This window comes from Neolamprologus brichardi, chromosome 10 (genome assembly GCF_056152115.1).
Source record: "Neolamprologus brichardi isolate AB-2024 chromosome 10, ASM5615211v1, whole genome shotgun sequence".
NCBI classification, from domain to species: domain Eukaryota; kingdom Metazoa; phylum Chordata; class Actinopteri; order Cichliformes; family Cichlidae; genus Neolamprologus; species Neolamprologus brichardi.
This window is the reverse complement of record NC_142113.1, coordinates 17492280-17514408: the sequence shown is the minus strand read 5'-3', so window position 1 is coordinate 17514408 and position 22129 is coordinate 17492280. Positions and strand designations below refer to the sequence as shown.

At 41.4% G+C, this 22129-nt stretch overlaps 1 protein-coding gene across 3 annotated transcripts in view; it reads left to right on the top strand.

The window, feature by feature from the left end:
- Positions 1-22129, top strand: part of fat3b (FAT atypical cadherin 3b) — a 65556-nt gene that overhangs the window by 24168 nt on the left and 19259 nt on the right. For all 3 annotated transcript variants that reach the window (XM_087847314.1, XM_087847313.1, XM_087847312.1), the window contains exons 9-39: positions 244-315; positions 1918-2054; positions 2591-2866; positions 3112-3322; positions 3457-3671; positions 3910-4068; positions 4572-4693; positions 4795-4977; positions 5074-5188; positions 5312-5593; positions 5930-6280; positions 6590-6763; positions 6863-7393; positions 8894-9258; positions 9580-9733; positions 10328-10435; positions 10522-10705; positions 12088-12308; positions 12932-13384; positions 13580-13714; positions 13830-14223; positions 15086-15282; positions 17030-17183; positions 17273-17506; positions 17669-17847; positions 18800-19013; positions 19118-19332; positions 20574-20711; positions 20916-21059; positions 21430-21627; positions 21805-22082. In XM_087847314.1, coding sequence (XP_087703440.1) covers positions 244-315; positions 1918-2054; positions 2591-2866; positions 3112-3322; positions 3457-3671; positions 3910-4068; positions 4572-4693; positions 4795-4977; positions 5074-5188; positions 5312-5593; positions 5930-6280; positions 6590-6763; positions 6863-7393; positions 8894-9258; positions 9580-9733; positions 10328-10435; positions 10522-10705; positions 12088-12308; positions 12932-13384; positions 13580-13714; positions 13830-14223; positions 15086-15282; positions 17030-17183; positions 17273-17506; positions 17669-17847; positions 18800-19013; positions 19118-19332; positions 20574-20711; positions 20916-21059; positions 21430-21627; positions 21805-22082 — 6793 coding nt within the window. The remainder of the gene's footprint in view (positions 1-243; positions 316-1917; positions 2055-2590; positions 2867-3111; positions 3323-3456; positions 3672-3909; positions 4069-4571; positions 4694-4794; positions 4978-5073; positions 5189-5311; positions 5594-5929; positions 6281-6589; positions 6764-6862; positions 7394-8893; positions 9259-9579; positions 9734-10327; positions 10436-10521; positions 10706-12087; positions 12309-12931; positions 13385-13579; positions 13715-13829; positions 14224-15085; positions 15283-17029; positions 17184-17272; positions 17507-17668; positions 17848-18799; positions 19014-19117; positions 19333-20573; positions 20712-20915; positions 21060-21429; positions 21628-21804; positions 22083-22129) is intronic.

The following is a 22129-nucleotide window of genomic DNA, read 5'->3' as shown; positions in this document are numbered from 1 at the left end:
AATAAAAGCATTGGGGATATTTTATTTCAAACTTCCAGAAGTAGGCTCTTATCACCCACCCTTAGCTTAAGTATTCTAATGAAAAGTCAATTTGTATCACTTAGTGACACATATAAATGTAAAAACGTCAAGAGGTCAACTTTGCAGTGCTGTATATAAATCATCCACCCTTTGATCACAGGGATATCCAGACTTCATGAATATTTATATTCTCTTTTTTCTTTCCTCTCTCTCACCTTTAAGGCGGGCGCCCTGCCAGAGAAATGTTCTACATTCCTCAGAATGCATGTGGAAGAAACTGCTCGCTTGACACAGGTCGGGTCAAAGCTAATTTTGCCACAACTTTTCCCACCAAATGCTGCAGGTTTGAAGAAATTAAGGAAATCCAGGAAATGTAGCACGCAGTTCCATGACCTTGTTTAGCCAAAGGCAGAAGTGATCGATCTGAGTTTGGAATAGTAATCTCACACAGCTCCACTAATACTATGCGGTATCATTATCTCTGCCCACACAAGACAGGTTTGTGCTATTAGTTCAGCTACATTGTAGCTACTTTGGAAAGTTACTGCATTTCTGATAGAAGCAGCCTGTAATGATACTGCTCCCCCTTCCATAGGCCTCCATACAGTATTTTTATAAAACAACAGGCTATTTTAATGTTTCCACTTAGGGCTGAATTCAAATGCACCTCACTGTTTTTTAGCAGTTATGGATAAACCTTACAGTGACTAAAACAAGTACTAAGAAATGTGAGAGGAATTGCTCTTACAGTATAAATGACCCTTCAGAGATTTACCGCCCACATTTTCAGATGCTCCTTAGATTTACAAAACTTCACAGAGCTCTAGCCCAGTGCTTTACTGTCAAGCCCGGCAGCATTAGTATTTCGGATCACTCTCACTGCTTTGTGCATCATTGGTCAGCCACTGCAAACAACTGTGGTGCTGAAGCTGCACTGGAGCGTTTAGCAACTAAAGAGGCAGATTGTATTCCTCTGGTGGAGACCAAAGCCAGATCTGAAAATATGGGTTATTTGCTTACATTTGTTAGGGGCCATGTACAGTTTAAGAGTTTTGCATATAATTGCTTTTTTGTACTGCATTTCTTTTTAATCACACTAGAGAAATATTTGTATTCTTAATCATTTTTATGGCACTGAATGTGATTTTGTGATATAGATAGACAGAAGAGTTTGAGTCTTATACGGCTTTCTTATCGGGCATGCTCTTCCCGGATTAATAACAGAACTCTGAGGCATCATTCCACCCTGACAGGAAAAGAAACTAGTGATTACATACTGTAATTTTCTTTTTTCTCAATGCTGTGAGATTGATCCCTCGTAGTGTTGAATTGACCCACTGCTCTGCCATGAAAAGTAGAACAAAAAATAAATAAACAATGTGAGATCCTGTATTTTGCTCCCACTCAACACGCATCAGTGGTTGTGTGAAAAATGCCCAATCAGTATTCATATGCTGAGGGGTGCTCAGGCTCCCAGATTTCTCGGGAGAGAAGCTGGAATGAGAGGAAGGATGGTACCGAATACCTAACACATATCAATCCCCTCCCTCACTTTAATCAAACATTAAGCCTTTAAACTGTACACTCGCCGCCCGTGGAAAAGACCCTGCTGCGGGTTTTTGATCTCTGAGATGGGTTGTGTTTTGGAGTGATAAGACAGATGTTTGCGTGGCTGTTAACAGCTCTCAGGCTGCCAAGTGGGTTTGGTGCTACATCACATTGCATTTCAGTTCATTTTATTTCACAGTCCCTCCAGCTCCAGACGAAGGCACCTGGCCAAAACAATTACACAGTAATAACTTAGAGCACCTGAGTCTTATATGCAGTGCGAATACTAAAAGGCTGACACTAAGCGTGTGTACGGGGGATGGGTGTGTGTGTGTTCATTTATTCCAGGGAGCTTTGACATGCAGTTTGACCTCCAACTGGGGGTGGGGACCCTAGTCGTGGCCAAGCCCCTTGATGCGGAGGTGCAGTCTGTGTACAACATGACGGTACAGGTGACAGATGGGACCAACTTTGCCACAGCACAGGTACACAGAGTTTTAATTTGTTATGCACTGGCGCTGCCTCTCATACGCCCCAGACCCACATCAAATTAAATGATTTTTCCCTCTTTTCACGGGGAACTGTTTACGCTCAGCTTCGCTTCCTCCGCTTGCGCTCGGTTTTTCTGAAATTATCTCATACTGACTATGAAATGTGCTTTTGTTTCCCTGCTTTGACATTCCCTGTGCTCCTGCTGTCGGGGCTCCCCTACTGGGTATATCTTGTAAGGGAAATCCTTGATATCAGAGAATTAATGGGATTACTCTGGGCAAATAAAGGTCAAGATACAAAAAGAACCTCATGCCTCTTGGAGAACGCTCGCTCTGGCTTACAAGTCTGCCATTAATAGGGCCTTGTCTTAATGCAAATAGGGTTCAGTTGTGTCTGAGCCTTGCATTTACTCTGCAATTGGATTGAGGATTGTCAGTTACCGAAGCTAATTCGACTCCAAATCTCCTATCGCTGTTTGCCACTACGCTGACTATGCAGATTTCCCTTTTCCTATGTCTTCATCATTCAGGTGTTCATTCGAATACAGGACAGCAACGACAACCCTCCAGTTTTTTCTCTACCAGCTTATGATGTCAGCGTATCTGAGGACATACCAGTTGACATGGAGCTGCTGCGGGTCAGAGCATCAGACATTGATGAGCGTGCCCGTTTGAGTTTCTCCATCTATGGCAGCGTAGACCCGGCGAGTATGAGGCTGTTTAGAGTCAATCCTGGCACAGGAGTCGTCTACACCGCAGACAGGCTCGACTATGAAGCCCGGACACAGCACATCCTCACTATTATGGTGGGAAAGGAAACATGGATGACAATCTGTTTGTGTGTGTGTGTGTGTGTGTGTGTGTGTGTGTGTGTGTGTGTGTGTGTGTGTGTGAGCTTGGATGTTACTGTGAGTCTCTATGCGCCACTGTGCTATCCAATAAATTATGTCCGTTTTGGCAACTGTGTCTGCCTCACTTAATTTTTGCTGATTTTGTTCTTTTATCGCTTCGTACAGCTCTATCCATATTCATCTCTCGTTTGCTGCTGTAGGTCAAGGATCAGGAGTTTCCATTTAACCGTGACCTGGCTCGTATCTTGGTGGCAGTGGAAGATTCCAATGATAACATTCCCTACTTCACCAGCACCGTATACGATGCTACGGCCTACGAGACTTTTTCTGTAGGCGCGTCTGTAGTGCAGGTGACGGCCCTAGACAAAGACAATGGGATTAATGGGCAGCTCACCTATACTATAGAAGCAGGTACGGTCCAATGTGCAAGAAAATTATTCTCATTTTGATTTGTATCTGTGCTTGTGTTTTAAACAGTGTAGTGACCTGTGATTTCTTTTTGTATCCTCCTTTAATAGTGTCTGTAACCTTTCTGCTACTTTCAGGTAACACCGGTGGTGTGTATGGCATTGATAATACCACGGGCCTTATCTTCATTGCCAAGGAACTGGACCTCACTTCTTTAGGCTTTTACACCCTCAGTGTGCGCGTCACAGACAGTGGATTCCCCCCATTAATGGCCACCGCTTCAGTTCGCATTTCCTTGATCCTCTCAGACTTCTCCAAACCGAAATTCTCTCAGAAGGAGTATCAGGCTGAGGTAAAAAAATAAATAAATAAATAAAGTTAGAGATAAATTACTGTCGGAAGGGAGAAGTCTGGAGAGGGTGGGAGAGATAGGAGGAATAAAGACAACTTGGAGGCGGTATGTGTGTATAGAGGTTAAATGTCTAGACAGATATACAGGAGGTAAGAACGGTATTTTTCAGGAAATGGTCTATACAACTCACTCAAGTTCTGAAAATCTACCTGTATATTTCTGCTCTTTGCCTTTATAGATTATGGAGAACAGCAAAACTGGAACTTACGTGATCACTGTTAGCGCCCTCAGCCGCTCAGCACTCATTTATGACATCACCAGAGGCAACGAAGAGCGCTGCTTCTTTATTAACCACCATACCGGTGTAATCACTACACGCAAACCACTGGACTTTGAGGTTTGTTAATGTTTTTCTTTTTTGGTTATATATTGGATGTATAGATGCTTAGCAGTCAAACAGTGGGTACGAGGGGCTTCCGTTCTGTCCCTAGTGCATTTTGTAGGTGTGCCTTTGACCCAAATATATAGTCAGAATTATATTCAGCCAAAAAAGCAACAGCAAACAAGCATTCCTGGAACAGATGGTGTGGCCCTCAGAGCCGTAATCAGCATTACATCTAATCACTCACTGTGATTAGATGAGAAAAAAGTAACTGAGAGTGCATAAATATGCAGAGGTTCACTTGTTTGAATATACCCTGAGGACAAGGTATTGTTGGAAAGGGAAAGGATGGTAACATGAAATATTTCTGTGATTTATTTTCTATTTACAAAGATTTATAGCATTATTTTTAAAGCCACTGTCACGTTCTTCTTTATGCAAAAAAAAGCTGGCTTTACATCGGATCTAAATTTAATTTGTTTTTTAAACAATTTAACTGGATTTCTTTGTTTTGCCAGCAAACAACATCTTACTATTTGGTGGTGCGTGCCCTGAGCATGGCTGGAGTGGAAGCCAGCACCTCCGTCATCATACAAGTAGTGGATGTGAATGACAGCCCACCTGTATTCCAGCAAATCAGGTATTAGTTGTTGTATCAGTTGTTGAGTGTTAAAAAGTGATTTTCTCGACCGACCTAAGAAATATTTGACTGACATCAGCGTTACCCTTTTCTCCTAACAGGTATGTCGGCGTAGTCAGCGAGGCTGCTCCAATCAACAGCGTGGTCCTGGCAGAGGACGGTAACCCTTTGGTCATCCAGGCAACTGATAAGGATCGCAACCACAATGCCCTGTTAGTGTTCGAGATCATAGGTGAGACTGCTCGGATGTTCTTCAGCGTGGACTCTGGGACCGGATCGATCCGGTAGGTGATAATGCTGTGCAGAAGTTGCATCACTATTGATCTGATTAATTTCCGTATAAGTTGATATATATTTGGGTTTGTTTAAATGATTTTTAGAACGATTGCCAGTCTGGACTATGAAACCTTCTCTGAGTTCGTCTTTCGGGTTCATGTTAGAGATAGTGGCCAGCCTCCACGGGATGCTGACAGCCCAGCAGAGGTACTTATAAAGGTAAGCAAATAACATATGAATCAGCTTTCATTGTCTCATAAACAACTCTTGACTCACTTTGAGTTCTGCGTTATCGTAGTCATTTCTCAACGTTATTTTCACTCCCTGTGTACCACGTCTTAGGTGATCAACATCAATGACTCGCCCCCAAAGTTTTCCCAGGACACTTACGAGACAATCCTCTTGTTGCCTACCTACATGGGTGTAGAGGTTCTTAGGGTTAAGGCTCTTGACCCTGATATGACCTCTGACCCCACACTTAACCCTGACAAGTCTATCACACCACAGCTGCTTTACTCTTTGGTGGATAGCAATGTGGAGTTCTTTTCTGTTGAGCCATACACTGGAGTTGTGACCGTCATCAATCAGAGCCTCAATAAAGATCGTTATCGCTTCAATGTGAAGGTAGGTCTTTAGTGGACATGACATACCATTTGAAAGTCTTTTCATCATTCTGCTATCTGGACTAAGCTGGGCAAACATAATAATGATTTCCTCCAGAAGGTCAGGTTACTGGGTCAGTGCAGAGTTGTGCACATAGAGCCCAAAATTATGTGGTGACTTGTTACGGGATACATCATCTGCATGACTCAGGATTTTCTGACCCAGGATTACATCCAGAATTATTTTACTGTTTTTATTAAGAAAATAAGGGCAGTCAAATTGAGCTAAGAAAAAAAAACTCTAGCATTACATTCTCTGCTATAGCTAATTCTGACTCATTTATCTTCTTTCTTTAAGGTTTGGGATGGACGTTTTTCCAGCATGACACTGGTCACGGTGCTTGTCCGAGAAGCTATAGACAGCGGAATTCTCTTCACCTTCCCAGTTTACTTTGCCTCCATCCCAGAGAACATACCCAATATCACATTAGTGACTGTGGTGAGCACAGTTGGTCACCGCCTCAACGAGCCACTCAAGTACACTCTGCTGAACCCCGTTGGGCGCTTCAGCATTTGGCCCACTTGTGGAGCAGTGTTCACTACCGGCGTGCCTTTTGACAGAGAGGAGAAGGACAGTTATGAATTGGTGGTGGAGGTCAGCAGGGAAGATGAAATATTGAGGGTGGCTAGGGTGATCGTGCAAGTACAGGTAGGTATGGAAATCATCTGTCTGCAAGCATGCTTCTAGTTGTTGCTTTTTCTGTCCATCCTTCATGCTTACAGTAATGCAGACTTGGGCGCATTGGGGCAGTCCAGTGTTTTCAATTCTTTTGGTTTAGAATGCTTTAAATACGTTTTACATTGTGGCTTGAATGTGTTTTTGTTATAGACTAATTTGGTAGGACAGTGGTGCAGTGGTCAAGAGATTGCGGTGCAGATTTTGTGTTGCTGAACAGTATTAACCCTCCTGAGCTTTAAAATGACCCCATTATGTTTTTCTTAAAATCAAATCTTCTAGGTGGAGGATGTAAACGACAACTCTCCACAGTTTGTGAACCTTCCCTACTACGCTGTAGTGCAGGTAGAAGCACAGCCAGGATCAAGTGTTTTCAGGGTCTCAGCTACTGACAAAGACTACGGTCGGAATGGACAAGTGACGTACAGCCTTAAGGAGCAGCACAGAAACTTTCAAGTAAGTAAAACATCCCTTATTTTATATGGGAGGCTGTAAAATGTTATAATTGTGCAAATTCATGAGTTGGACTGATTAATGTCTATAAATCCCATGCAGGTGCACCCTGTGACAGGAGAGCTGACCTTAAAGAGAGCCTTCGAGGCAGATTTATCTAACGCAGAGTACAAACTGATCCTCGTGGCGACTGACGGTGGCTTCCCTCCTCTGTCCAGTGAGGTGGAGCTGCCTGTTAGTGTAGCAAATAAAGCTATGCCAGTATTTGACAAGCCTTTTTATGGTGTCACCGTCAAAGAGGATTTGGATGTCTCCACCTCCGTCTTGTGTATCAATGCCAGTAGTCCCGAGGGCCAGAGCGTCATCTTCACCATCACAGATGGAGACCCTTCCTCCCAGTTTGACATTGGCTTTGACACAGGAATCATCCGTGTGATTTACCCGTTAGACTATGAGACCACACAGTATTACCGTTTAACGGTGAAGGCTACCGATACACTGACCGGAGCTAAGTCGGAGGTCGATGTGGACATTGTCATGCTGGACGTGAACGATAACCCACCGCTGTTCCTGAACACCTCATACTCAGCTGTGCTCTCTGAGAACTCCATGATTGGAACGCCCGTCTTACAGGTGTGTGTGTGTGTGTGTGTGTGTGCGCGCACGTCTGTGTTTGCTGAGTTAGTCCAGTGTGTACTCTACTGAATGAGTGTTTACACTTAAGAGTCACTTCAGCAGCATTGCGGATGGCTCATTTATTCATGGGAAGATGGTGTGATATTTGCCTAGAAATTTCCCAGTAGAAGTGCTTGACCTTTAATACAATAGTGCTCTTTTTTCATTCAGGAACATATTTCTGTTTACAACATGAGAACATCATATGATTGAATTTGGATTTTTCTCACATCTTTTTAAGTCAGTCAGCAAAATACTGTAGGTCTGTGTCCCTTTTTACTAGCATTAAAGTGTAAAAGAAGCAGATTTAAGAACAGGGGCTTATAATCACTGAGCATACTCACTGAGCCTTAAAATATGCTTTGCTCTTGCTCTGTGGTACTGCAGTGTTGTTTACCATGTGGGTCGTATTTAACCTGATCAAAAGCACATCTCTGCCTCAGCAGTCAAATAACAAATTTCTGGACATCCAAGAAGGGATGCCAAATGGTTTGGTAATAGTACATGAAACAGTCGCTAAGAGATGACCTAAGTTTTTGTTTATTAGCTCTGAATGGCTATAATGGACAAAATATAAAGATAACTTTGATAACCTAAAAATCTTGGTGGTCGTCCTTGGTACGAAGGTCAGCTTTTTCAACTTTAGTGAAAATTGGGGAGAAATGTTTGGTCTATAAATGTACAAATCTGTAAACAAAATCAAGTACGGCAACCACATCAGTTAAATTAACACAAGTGACCTGTGTTAACATAAGCCTGGTGAACTGAGTTTTCCCCGGGTCGTTGATGAACAAGTAGGTGATCTGACTGGCGTAGTCTGGTGAAACAGTGCGGCCTCTCATTGTTTTACAAGACAAAATAATTATTTGTTTAAGTCTAAGAAACCAAAATGCCAAAATATATTTTTCCTTATTTCAGTGACCTCTAGTGGTTATGTGCTGTGTTTTTTTGTAGTTTCTCAATATCAAAATATCAGTTTCTCAATACCTATTTATTATAGGTACAGCTGGCCTTCATATATTTGAAAATCATGCATATGTTTTAAAAGTTAACTGCACAAACTCACATCCAACTTTGACCCAATTGTGGCATTACATTGCTCAAGTCACAGATATAAAATAAACAGGGGACCAAAACCTGTTATATTTGTTTAAAAGAGCTGCACAGACTCTGACAGAAGTAACAACACTTGGAGCGCTTTTTATATTTTATTATTTTATTTTTGTAAATAGAGTTGTATCTCAGCAAAATGTTCACGCTGAATGTTAAACAAATGCTTTGACAAGGTTTTACATGTCTTTCTATCCTATTCTCAGTAAAATCTGGAATGTTATTTACTTTTTCAATTGGCTGCAGTGGTGGTGTTGTACCCACAGAGTATGTGTGGGGTAAGCAAATCAGCCCTTATCTTGAATAATGCATGAGGCAGGACACAATTGAATGTAACTCTCCGTGTAGGTGTTTGCCCAAGACCAGGACACAGAAAAGAACGGCGTGGTGAGTTACCAGATCCTATCTGACATCTACAACAGCACCGACTACTTCAACATCGACAGTAACAGCGGGCTGATATACACGGCACGTCTGCTCGACTATGAGCTCATCCAGCGCCACAACTTCATTGTCAGGGCGACGGACAGCGGAGACCCTGCCCTTAGCAGCGATGTTACTGTCTCTGTGACTGTAACTGACACCAATGACAACCCACCTAATTTCAGCCAAATGCTGTACGAGGCCTTTGTCAGCGAGCTGGCTCCCAGAGGACACTTTGTGACTTGTGTTCAGGCATCAGATGCTGACATCTGTGATGCCAGTAGGCTGAGGTAAGGAAAAAGATGCTTTGAGAACTTACCGAGTCTGTGTTTTCTCTGTAGACTTGATTTACCTTTGAACCTAGATGAAAATCCTCTTTAAGAATTTTTCAGATTGTCACCTCTTGAAAAGCACAGTGCTCTTTTGGTTTACTAAAATCCCAGTAATCCTGGTTCAGTTTCACACGAGGCTTTATTTAGATTTTTCTCAAGCAGTTTTGGCTCAGCACCCCCTCAAGACAAGTAGACACTTGTAATTTGCAGCACCTCTTGAGCAAAATAACTTTGTAGACCGTAAGCAACACAAGCTCTCTCTTCTTCCTCCGCCTTCAGGTACAGTATTCTCTCAGGAAATGAGAAAATGACTTTTATGATGGAGCCAGATACGGGGGTGCTTCGTCTGTCTAACAAGAGGAGACAAGGCATGAAACTCTCCTATCAACTCAATGTGTCCGTGTCGGATGGAGTCTTCACCAGCACTGCTCAGGTGAGACAACTTTTGGCAGTTACGTATTAGTTCTGTCAGGTGATTTGGTCTTTTTTTTAAGTCTCAGTAGTCCTTATACACAGAAAATGGGCTGACCTTCTTCACCGGCCTATCAAAATTATTACCAACCTTCGCTGCTGCTCAGCGTAACTGCTGTTTCTCACAACTGCCAGCTCCACAGTGGGAGGTTAATGTCTCGCCATATCAGATTTACTTTGAGGATAAGCTGCCAGCTGGAAAAAATACTCACATCTGTCTCTTAGTGGTAATTACAAATGGGAGATTTGAGGGGGGTTTGGGTCATATATCACACATTTCTGTTGCAATAACACATCACCCCAAGTTCTTCTTCTGACATGCAATGAAATATGTGTGCAGCAGTTCTTCACGGAGGTGTCAGTATCTGTGGCTTGTGTGTAATTCAAATCAATAACTAATTGTTCACAACCCTGGTGTTCTTACTACTGCTTTGCCTTTTTGATTTGATCGTGTTTGACAAATCAGCCGGTGATGTTTGTTGGGATGGCAACAGCAACATGTCAGCAGACAGTGAGGATAATGATGATGGAGTGATGTTGCGATGGTGATTCACAGGTGATTGTACGTGTCCTGGGAGCTAACCTGTACAGCCCAGTATTTAGCCAGAGGTTCTACTTGGCTGAGGTCCAGGAAAATGCACCGGCAGGGTCAAAGGTCATTCAGGTAATTTCACTTTTTCAGTGCACTGAATTAATGAATACGAAATAACATAATGAGGAATATTGATGAATTTCTGTGTGGACACACAGGTCCGCGCAACAGATGAGGACTCTGGACTGTACGGACAGATCACCTACTCGTTCATCAACGACCTGGGGAAAACTCAGTTCACCATTGATGCAGATGGGGTCATTTCCACTGTTCAGAAATTAGACCGAGAAAACCCTTTCAACAAGGACATGGTGCTAACTGTGATGGCCCTGGATGGTGGCGGTAACTGTTTCCCTAAAAAAATATAAGTAGAGATTTGATGCAATTTTCTTGGCAAATTTCATTTTCCTGTTTTATGACCAAATTTTCTTTCTAATAACAATAACTGAGAACATATAAAAATAAAAATCAACTTTTCTTCAACACAAAATATTTTTAAGTTTAAAAAGTTTATTTAAGTTATTTAACTTTACAGTTTCACCCCAAACTGCTCTCGATGAAATAACTGAAAATAAAGAGCTCTGCTACTGGAAAGAGTTATAAAAAATTGACTGAAATTGAGCTGCTGTACACCCACCTTTACTTGGCCTTCACTTAAAAAAAGCAGGTGCAATAGATTTATATAACAAAAGTTGGTTACATACATCATCATTTCCCAGCATTTTTATCATTACAGGAATTATAAATAACAGGAAATCAACCCTTTCCTCTTTTTCACTTGTCTTCACAACTTTCCTGGTAACTGCATTGATGCTTCTATTGCTCATACAATTTCCTTCATTAGCTTTTTCTTTGCAGGGCTGCTCCTGCAGTTTACTTTGGTAAACTAAATGCCATCATTCACTTTCGGGAACGTCCATACTAACCATGCGTTAGCATGTTGCGTTGAAGGTGCATAGACTTTTTTCCTGTTGTGCATTGATTCATTAATCCTAAATCGATTTTTAAATATATATAAACTATTCCCACAACCGCCAAACAGTTCAAACAACAAATGAGAGCAAGTAAACGGATACCGCAAAAAGATGGAAACAGAAACTACTGAAAGCCGACATCTCACAGGTTCCAAAGCTGCGGGTTTCCTCACTCTCCGAGCAAAATACATTGAACCAGCAGCAAAAGAAGATCAAAACTACGCTTCACATTTGATAAACATCGTCATGAATTCCTTCTTGCTTTGGCAGTTTTGATGAAATCACACTTCCTGCAGAGCTCTTTCACTCTCTCAGTGTACTTCCAGAACAGTTTCCCATCTTAAATCTCTGTTTTCTGCATTATTTGTTTGCTTATTGCACACCAGTCTACCATTGTGTTCAGCGCTGTCGCCTGCTGTTTTTTTGTTGTTGTTGTTGTGGGTTTTTTTTCAAATGAGAAAGCCTCATTTCTGCTGTTCAATATTGAAGAAATTTAAAAAGATTTTGCCAAATTGGAAAACACTTAAATGTCTCTAATAAAACCTCTGTAACTGTAATGTTCGGTTTTTAAACTACTGCAGAATATTTTAATATTTCTGACTGTCTGAGTCAAAATTGAATCAAATCAAATCAAATTGAATTGGGACCTTGTGAATCAGAATTAAATCAGCTATAGAAATCAGTGACAATACCCAGCGCTCATCTGTATCATTCGTGCATATTAAATGTATGTGTGTTTTTATTTTCCAGGCCGTGCATCATTTTGCACGGTACGGGTGGTTCTTGCAGATGAGAATGACAACGCCCCCCGGTTCAGAGCAGTGGAGTATCGTATGAGCATTAAAGCAAATGTTGCCAAAGGTTCTCTTGTCACTCAGATCCAGGCCACTGACCCAGATGCTGGGTCTAATGGAAGGATCACATACTCACTTTACAGTGAGGCACGCCTATCTCTGGTCGATGTTCTGGAGGTCAGTGCATGTTGCTTTTCAACTTCTTTTTGACTGCCCTTTGTAAAAAGAAAAGTTATCCCGTGAATTAATATCTATGCAACACATAAAATCACATAAAAATGCAACCACATGCAAACTGCAACAAATTGATTTAAAACTCATTAAAGCACAAACTCTGTTAGCGGTAAACTTGATTTTCAATTAAGAAATGTTTTCACATGACCCTCCCTTCCCATTTCAGGGGATTAAAAGCCATCTGTTTGCTGTAGATTATGTATTTTTAATCATCTAATCAAAATGATGTTGCATTAGGGTTGATGCTTTGGTCAATTTTGAAAATACAATTAAATGTAAATAAATGTGGGCTATAAATAAATCAAAACACCATGTGATTAAAGGAATATAGCTGCAACTTATAAACACTGTATGTTGCGGTGAAGCTTGAAGGGCATTGTGGTTCAGTTTGTGCGCATAAAACCGTGACGTTCTCCTTGTATTTTATTAATGTTAATCAAAATGATATAAAAATAGCAAAAACTCTCGTGGTTTGGAATTAAACACATAACTACAAATGTCAACAGTTTAAAAAAAAAACTCCCAAAAGCTGATTTAAATAGCCTTGTGATTTTGCTGGTGCTCAGGTGGAGCCAGACAGTGGCTGGATGATGACTAAAAGCACAGTGGACCACCTCCAGGGCACTGTGCTGTCCTTCTTTGTCAAAGCCACAGATGGTGGTTCTCCGGCTAAGCACTCCCTGGTGTCCGCCTTCATCCACGTAGTCCCTCCAGATGCATTCGTTCCCTCGTTCAGCCAGCCTCAGTACTCCTTCACCATCCCTGAGGACACAGCGGTAGGAACCGCCCTGGGGTCTGTGTACATGGGTGCTGGACAGACCGGGTTCTTTAGTGCAATCGCAGGGGAGACGCTTGACAGCAACCAGGAGGGGACCTTCCTGGTGGAGAAGGAAACTGGTCTCATCCGTCTGGTGAAACCGCTAGACTATGAAGAGGTCAGCATCTTCCGCTTTAAAGTTGCAGCAACAACAAGACGAGACCTGATTGAGTCAGTCTCCACTGTAGATCTGGAGGTTAAGGTTGGTACCACCATGCACTGCAGAAGGATAGCATTTGCTTTCTGTTTTTCAGTTGAAATGTGCATATGCAATTATGGATTTTATGAAATAATTGCAGATTTATGTGATAAATGAATTAAAATAGTAAGAAGGGGGTAATTGTGCTGTATTTTCATTTAGACTTTGTTCAGCTGAAGCAGATTTATTGTTTTATAGATTCTGGATGTCAATGACAACAAGCCGCTGTTTGAGACCAGCACCTATGTAGCCACGGTGATGGAGGGGATGCCTGTGGGGACCAGAGTGGTCCAAGTGCGTGCTCTTGATCCAGACTGGGGCTCTAATGGGCAGGTGTGTGACAGTCAGGTTAAACTGTGAATCATATGTTTGTGATTCTTTAAAACAAGCATTTTTCTAAATTCAGAGAGCTACAGGCACTGCTATGTATCCTTTATTTGAATTGCAGGTAACCTACAGCCTTGGTCCTCTGCTCACCTACAATCTAGACTTGACAAGGGATGCCAGCTCCTTCTCCGGGCCTGTGTCTACCACTTCTGTCTTTGCCATTGACAGTAAAACAGGTTGGATCACCACAGTGAGTCAGATGGACCACGAGGCCTGCTCCAGCTACAGCTTTGAAGTAGTAGCATCTGATCTGGCCGAGTTACTGCCTCTCTCCTCCACCACAGTGGTGACCATCACTGTGTCAGACGTCAATGACAACCCGCCACTGTTTGAGAGGGAGCTGTACCGAGGTGCCGTAAAGGAGAGCGATCCCCTCGGTGAAGTGGTGGCCGTTCTGAAAACCAAAGATCGAGATGGCACGGATCAAAACCACCTCGTCAGCTTTTGCATCACTGGTGAGGACACTGAGACAACTAACAGAATGCTGTCCCAGAATGCTGTGCTGCAGTAACTCTTCGTCTTGCAATGAGATGAGGCTGTGCTGCATCAAAATCATTTATTGGTCTAACACGGTTTCTGTTCCAAAGGTCAAGTTATAAATTAATTTGAACTGATATGCCAAAAACAGCTTTCCTTTAATTTTTATTTATTTTTTTCATTTTAATATTACAAAGTGCCCATTATACTATGAAACAAAAATGTTTTGTAGAAAACCTTAATCTACACTCATGTGGAGAAAAAATAAGTTTTTGCACTATGACAGCTGGGACGGGCTCGTGGCTGATGGATAGAATTATCAGGCAGGTGCTTCTAATGAAATGCACTTGATGAATTGATCATTCTCTTTCACAGCCTTACCCATTACTTTATGCGTTCGCGCTTTTAAAACAAAATGAAAATAATAAAGAGCATTGCTTGGCCTCTCCAGCAAAACTCTGACCTTGATACTGAGTAAGAGCACGTCCATTCACAACACACTGTGTGTTAATGATTGCGGATGATGTATTTTGTCCTTGTTTTCTGGCATTTAAAAAACACAGATCGGCCGAGTGAAAGTGTCATAAAAGGTCAAACTTTTAAACTTTGAAGGGCCATGGCCGCTGCCCTACCCGTCTGGTTTACATTATGAAGATGGTTATTGATTGCACCAAAGGGTGCCTGCATCATTTTTTATGTGCGGTTGGAGAGAATCTTGTTCTCATTCATCTTGCGAATGAGTAATGACTCGCAGTTTGTTTACATTTAATACAATACATCTTCACTCCTTCCTTCACTTTTTAGTGTCAGCGCTTTAATTCTCATCTGTATGATCTCCAGGGGGAAATCCACGAGGAGTGTTTGGCCTGGCCCTTGTGCAGGGGGAGTGGAAGGTTTATGTGAGTGGTCTGCTGGATCGCGAGCAGCAGGACTGGTACCTGCTCAACATCACTGCCAGCGATGGCCTTTATGTCGCTCACACCGCAGTGGAGGTTACAGTCATGGATGCAAATGACAACAGACCCATCTGCAACCAGGTCAGGGATAAAGACAAATGGAAAGTGTGCAAAATGAAAATATGCAAAGTAAACAAACCGAGAGGAGCTTGTGGAATGTATAGAGCATTGCAGAGTAAATCGCTCTATCGGCTGTTTGTCTCCATATTCCAGTTAATTTTCTGTCTGTAAACAGAGAGAATGCATTGCTTGTGACCATGCATGCAGTCATGTATGCTTGTTATTGAAAAGGTAAGTTAGGGCATTGTGTTTGTGGACTGAATGGGGAAAACAAAAGCTGTTTATCAAAGAAGGAATTTTTAATCATTTTAAGTCTCATTTAAATTGTTTTCTTTTTCAATCCCAATGAGATCGTCAAGATTAGTGGAGATTCCCAGTAACCCCAATGATGAACTTTCTTTTGGGTAAACTTAACGCTGGCTTAGCTCTGAAAATTCTCCTGTGTTGAATAATGTTCAAATCTGCATATTCATGACTTAGTAAAGAAAAGTCTGTGGTTTCACGAGTAAAACTGGATTTGCTCACTTCAAATATTGATACTTTGTTCTAAAGTGCATCGAAGTACTAACTCGGTGCAAATTAATTCAGCCAAATTGTCTTTGTTTTATATTTCAGGCCAAGTGTTGTAATTTATGTATAAACTGACTTTTCCATAGTGCTTTTATGGAGTGCATAATGCAGTCTTAATCTAATAACGTACTAAACGGATGAATGGTTCTCTTTGAATTACACAAGTTTGAGAATTTACACAAATAAAAGACAGTAATCATGATAAAGCCAATTAAGTTGAGTCCCTTGTGCTATTTCCTACCTTTCAACTCCAACATTCACCCTACATTTAGACAATCTAGGAGAGGAAAATCTTTATGAAATGAGAGAATAATTGGACTGTGAAGTCTTCTGGGGGCTCTCCTTTCATTTAGTAAAATTCTGCAGTTCTTCAGTTTCACATAATTAGTTGAGAAACTTTCTTTTTCCCTCAAAACTCTAAACTCCTTGAAATGCTCCCTGTTCTCCTCTGATAGTCTTTTTTTCCCCTTCTCGCACGAGCCAACACTATAACTACAAAGTGATTAGTCTGACGTTACATGGCGACAGCAACAACTGGATCAAAATGACACTCACATTGCCACAGAATGAACTCTAACTGCTGTTTGGGCATCTTTTCTAATGTTTTTTTTTCATAAGAAGAGTAGTAGTAGTAGTAATAGTAATGGCGTTTTTCTAGTAGTAACGATTTCAAACTCTTAGCTGGTGCTTGCTCCTTTCTTGTTTTTTTTTGTTAAGTGATTAATCAGGCTATAAATATTAGAAAATCCCCAATTTAATGCTTTGAATTTTTATTTTGTTCAACAAACAAAAATGCAAAGATGATATAAAACTAATTCTTGGCATTTTTCAAACTTTTGACTGGTTACTAAGTGTTTCACCGTTATATATTTTAAATCTGAACGTTAGAAGATTCAGCAGAGCCAACAGAGCAGGGTGGGATGTGCTAAATTGCCGCTGCCGCTGCTGGTCCGTGTTTGATGAAATTGTGAGGCCACTAAGCTCCATTTCCCCAGTCAGTCACTGGCAGAAATGGACACCGGGTGATAAAAGGGAACTTAGCTGACCCTGTTCTATTAGCTGGAATAATGGATCAAGTGCACAGTTGTTGGATGTTTTTTTTAATGTATTATACAGATGCATTTTTTTTTAACTAGAATGGTTAGTGTTACTATTACTGTGCACTTTAATTTCTGCATATGCTTTTGTGTTATCACAGGCCGTGTATAGCACCTCTTTTCCTGAGGACATTCCCATTAACAAGGGCATTCTAAGAGTGGGTGCAACAGATGCTGACTCAGGCTCCAGTGCTGAGATCCAGTATTCACTGTTTGGCATTGGGGTTGAAGATTTCTACATGGATGCAAACACCGGTACATTTAAATATTTAATTTCAAGGGCTTGTAACAAAAAAATACAAAAAAAAAAATCTCTTTTTATACCTCCCCATTTATGCCCTTAGGTGAGTTGCGTACAGCCATTGTGATGGACCGGGAATTGGCCCCCAGCTACAAACTCATCGCCCAGGCAACTGACGGGGGAGGCCTGTTCTGTCGCTCTGATATTTTTCTCAAAGTGTTAGATGTGAATGACAATGCCCCCCTCTTCTCATCCACTCATTACCTGGCGAGCGTGTACGAGAATGCTTCGCCTAAGGCTTTGCTCACCCGTCTACAAGCCAGCGACCCAGATGAAGGTAAGCTGCTGTTAGATAAGTAATGTCAGGCAGCGATGATGAATTCAGAAAGTTTTAAGCTTTCAATTATTTAAAAATAATGTACTGTTTGAGTGTCCGAGCAAGATTATGAGCCAAGATGTAATATATTGTGAACAGTTAGTATGAATGTGTTTTTTCCAGGTCTCAACCGTACAGTGCTGTATTCTCTGGTGGACTCAGTGAATGGGTTCTTCTCCATCGACCCGGTAACTGGAGTAGTAGTTCTGGAGAAGTCTTTGGACAGAGAAAGCCAGGACTCCTATCGTGTTCGTGTGGAGGCCACTGATCGAGCTGGACAACAGGGGGCGCTCTCCTCACAGGTTGGTGGGTAGTCCAAGTGACCCAGATTCAGTATTGATTGTGTCTACAATCAGTGTTAAGTCTACCAAACATTACTGTAGGAAATATTTACGCCCTGATGCTCCTGATACAAAAAAGACACTTGTTCTGAAATGAATGAATAATTGAAAGACTAAATAAAATAATAAATAATAAAAATGCACTTTTGAACAAAACTGACATTTATAACAGTGTTTGCAGCATTTATGTTTTTTGGGTAACATAATCTTGTTTTTCAGGTAAATCTGAACTCTGAAAAAAAATCATGTGAATAACACATGATCCTTGAAGATATTAGGTAAATCCCCAATTAGATTTTAATTAAGATAGCTTGTAGTCATATGAACCGTGTGGAACAGAAAAAACGACGCAGTTACAGAGAGAAGCGGTGCAGAAAAGGTGGAAAACAGATATGTGGCAAATCTGAAACTGTGCTGTGTCTCACAGCGGCTATTTAAAAGTAAACTTTGTTTTATTTTAGAAGAAAACTTTAATTTTGCTCATTCACTGACCATAAATGCTGGGAATGGCATTATTTTTAGGAGTAGGTGTCACTTTCATTACAAATATAGAGAGGAGTAGTTGTTGTTCTGTTACTTGTAGTAGATGATTGTCGTAGCCACAATGATAAAAGCAAAACTACAGTAATAGGATTAGTGGTGTCCTGTATTAAGTAGGTGGAACTTGTGACTCTGTATTCTATAGAGTCAAAATAGCATTCATCTAGTAGCCACCAAACTCTCTATAGCAGGCACAGATTTTAGTTGGTTTTTGCCTCAGCTTCCTATTTTATTACTAAAGCATATTTTTTTGTACAACTTCTGTATGCGCTTGTGGTCCCTTCTGCCTTGTGGTGAAACGGCACTATCGGTGCTGGAAGCAGTGCAGTAAAGTGGTTAGGTGCTGTTTTACAGTCTTGTGTGTCTTCCTCAGGTTTATTTGACCATTTTAGTGCTGGATGTGAATGACAATGCTCCAGTCTTCCAGAGAAGAGACTATGCTGTAACTGTCCCCGAGGATGTAGCCGTGGGAACCGAGGTGGTGCGAGTCCTGGCAACAAGCGCTGACATCGGACCTAATGCTGAGATCACATACAACATCCGGTCGGGTAATGAGTTAGGAAAGTTCACTATAGACAGGAAATGGGGTGAGTTGATATCTCTGTGTGTGGCTTGTGCCATGTTATTGTGAAATTTAAAGGCAGGGAATTTTTTTTAAAAAAAATGAATATCTACTGATATGTGTGTTAAGGTTCTATTTCAGTGGCTGATGATTTGGACTTTGAGGTGTGTAAGGACTATTATCTCACTATTGAGGCCTGGGACAATGGCAACCCTCCTCTTAGCACAGCTACAATGGTAACTATTGAACTTATGGATGTCAATGACAACGCTCCAGCCTTCAGTCAGGACATCTACAATTTGCTGGTCAGCGAGGATGCATCTGTTGGGCAGACAGTTACAAGGGTAAGATTTAAGGCCAGATTTACTAAATGGGGCAAAATAGCCTATCACTCCAATAGAGACTAGTTTTTTGTTGTTTTTTTTTGTCACTGAATGATTGATTTATTTTGAACATGACTAATATAACAACAAAATACACTTTAAACAATAATGAGACAAAGAAAGGGTTGGTACAAACAGACTTAAAGGTAAACTCATTTGATCCTACCTCAATATACAATATACATGTATAATTACATACAATTATATAAGTCTACAAACAGATATCGCGCATAAAAATCCTAATAATGATGAAGCTAAATGTTGGGTTTAATTGTGCCTGTCTGTAGAACAAATGAAATGTTTTGAATAAAAAAAGGGTCAACTCATATCTCAAATCAGGCAACAAAGTATGTATCTCATTTACAGTGACAGAGGTTTTTTTCCTTTTTTTCCCCTTCCTGCCCTCCCTCTCCCCCTCCTTTTTACATAAAATATAATTACCATTATATAAACAATCATATATCTATGTCTATACATACATATTTATATACCTAAATAAGTATATACAAAAGAGGGGAAGAAACCCCCCCCCCTCCCAAACAACCCCACCCCCCAAAACAAACAAAAAAAAAAAAACAACCAAAAAAACAATACACCTGCCCAGACCAATAGAGACTTGTTATATTGGAAACAGGCTTCAGTAATTGATAGGCTCTGCTGTAGGACTGTAAATTGTGTGACAATATTTTGACATCACCTTCTATAGCATTCTTGTATTAAGACAACTTAAATAACTTCAAGGGGAAATCTGAAAATCTAATTTCTATGATCTTCAACTGGTGCTGTTAACAGTACCACTGTATTTTAGATTTTGTGGATGAATCTTGTGTATCTGTGATTTATATCTCACGTATTGTCAAAGTGCACACGGCTGAGTTTCTGTATATTTGCCACTAAAAACAGTTAAGTGTTAGGGCGTGGCAACCTCATGTGCTGTCCGTGGTCCTGAACCTAATTTGAGTGTAAAAAACCCTGAATTGGATAAGTGGAAGAGAATAGCTGGATGGAAAACTTTATTCGACTTTATTTTGTTTTTTATTAATGCTAATACATTGATCATGTTGATGTCCATCTAATCCTGATTATTTTCAGGTTTAAAGTCAATGTTGTCATCCCTTCGTTCTCTTTGGTCTTTAGCCAGTTTGTATTTGACCCCAAGGAAATCAGGCCATTTTCTTTCCCCCCGGGTGTCTGTTTTTTAGGTAGTGGCTGAAGATCTGGATAGCCAAGTGAATGGGCGTATCACCTACTCTATCCTGAAAGGTGACCGAAACAACCACTTCTGGATTGACCCTGTAGCAGGACTTCTCAAAGTCAACAAGAAGCTTGACAGAGAACTTGTAAGGATGCATGTTTAAGTACAAAATCTCATAAACAATCAATTGTAATTTTCTGGTTCATGAGCACGGTCAGGACAGAAAATACCAGGTCCCATCAAGGTCAACGCTCAATGAAATATCACATTATGCGAGCATAAGAGTGCTTGCCACAGTGCCTGATGTACATACAGATATGGCAATCACATTCTCTTCTTCACCGCCTAGGTGTCCAGGTACTCTTTGTCGGTACAGGCATTTGACAGTGGCTCTCCTGCGATGTCCTCCACAGTCACAATCAACATCGATATCTCTGACGTTAACGATAACCCCCCAGTTTTCAATCCTCCCAATTCCACGGTGGTCATACAGGTACGTTTGAGCGTGTTTGCTGTCTATATTTATATAGGGGCGACCGTGGCTCACGGGGTTGGGAAGCGCATCTGTAACCGGAAGGTCGCCGGTTCGATCCCTGGGCTCTCTGTCCTGGTCGTTGTGTCCTTGGGCAAGACACTTTACCCTACCGCCTACTGGTGTTGGCCAGAGGGGCCGATGGTGTGATATGGCAGCCTCGCTTCTGTCAGTCTGCCCCAGGGCAGCTGTGGCTACAACTGTAGCTTGCCTCCACCAGTGTGTGAATGTGAGAGTGAATGAATATGAAAAAGCGCTATATAAATCCAATCCATTATTATTATTATATTATTAGTTCAATGTTGTCTCAACTTCACGTTCTTACTTCCAGCTAAACCAAGCTGCTGGCACCACCCTGCTCCAGTTATCAGTCAGCGACAAAGACTCCCCTAAAAATGGTCCACCCTTTGAGTTTCGGATCAAGTCAGGAAATGAGGGAAACTTCTTCTCCTTGGACCAGACTGGGACTCTGAGGTCTAACCGTGTGCTTGGCCCTGAAGCCCCCAGAGAATTCACTCTTGAAATCCTGGTTAGGAACATTTGGGTTTTAACAAGTAGCCTATTTAATATGAAGACTTTTCTTTTATGGAGAACTTTAACACCAGTGTAAATTCAACCCACTAAAGCAAGACCTTATTATTACTGTAGAACTTTCTTTGCTGTTTTGTGTCATTATAACTTTTTTTTATAACTTTGTCTCTCTCAGGCAACTGATTCTGGCAAGCCTAGTCTCTCCTCCTCTTCCTGGGTATTTCTGAGGGTCATTGGGAACAGTCAGTACAAGCCGACTGTCTCCCCACTGGAGATCTTCATCGTCATGGTCACGGATACCTTTCCAGGTGGCCCGATCGGTCGGATCTCTGCAACTGACCGTGACCTGAGTGACGTTTTGTCATTTACCCAGAAGCCTCAGCCCAAGAGCATGTTTAAGGTCAACAGACAGGATGGCAGCATTGTAGCGCTGCCAGGCCTGGAACCTGGCAGGTGAACACTAGACCACACAAACACACAGGAAAACAAAACACTGATAT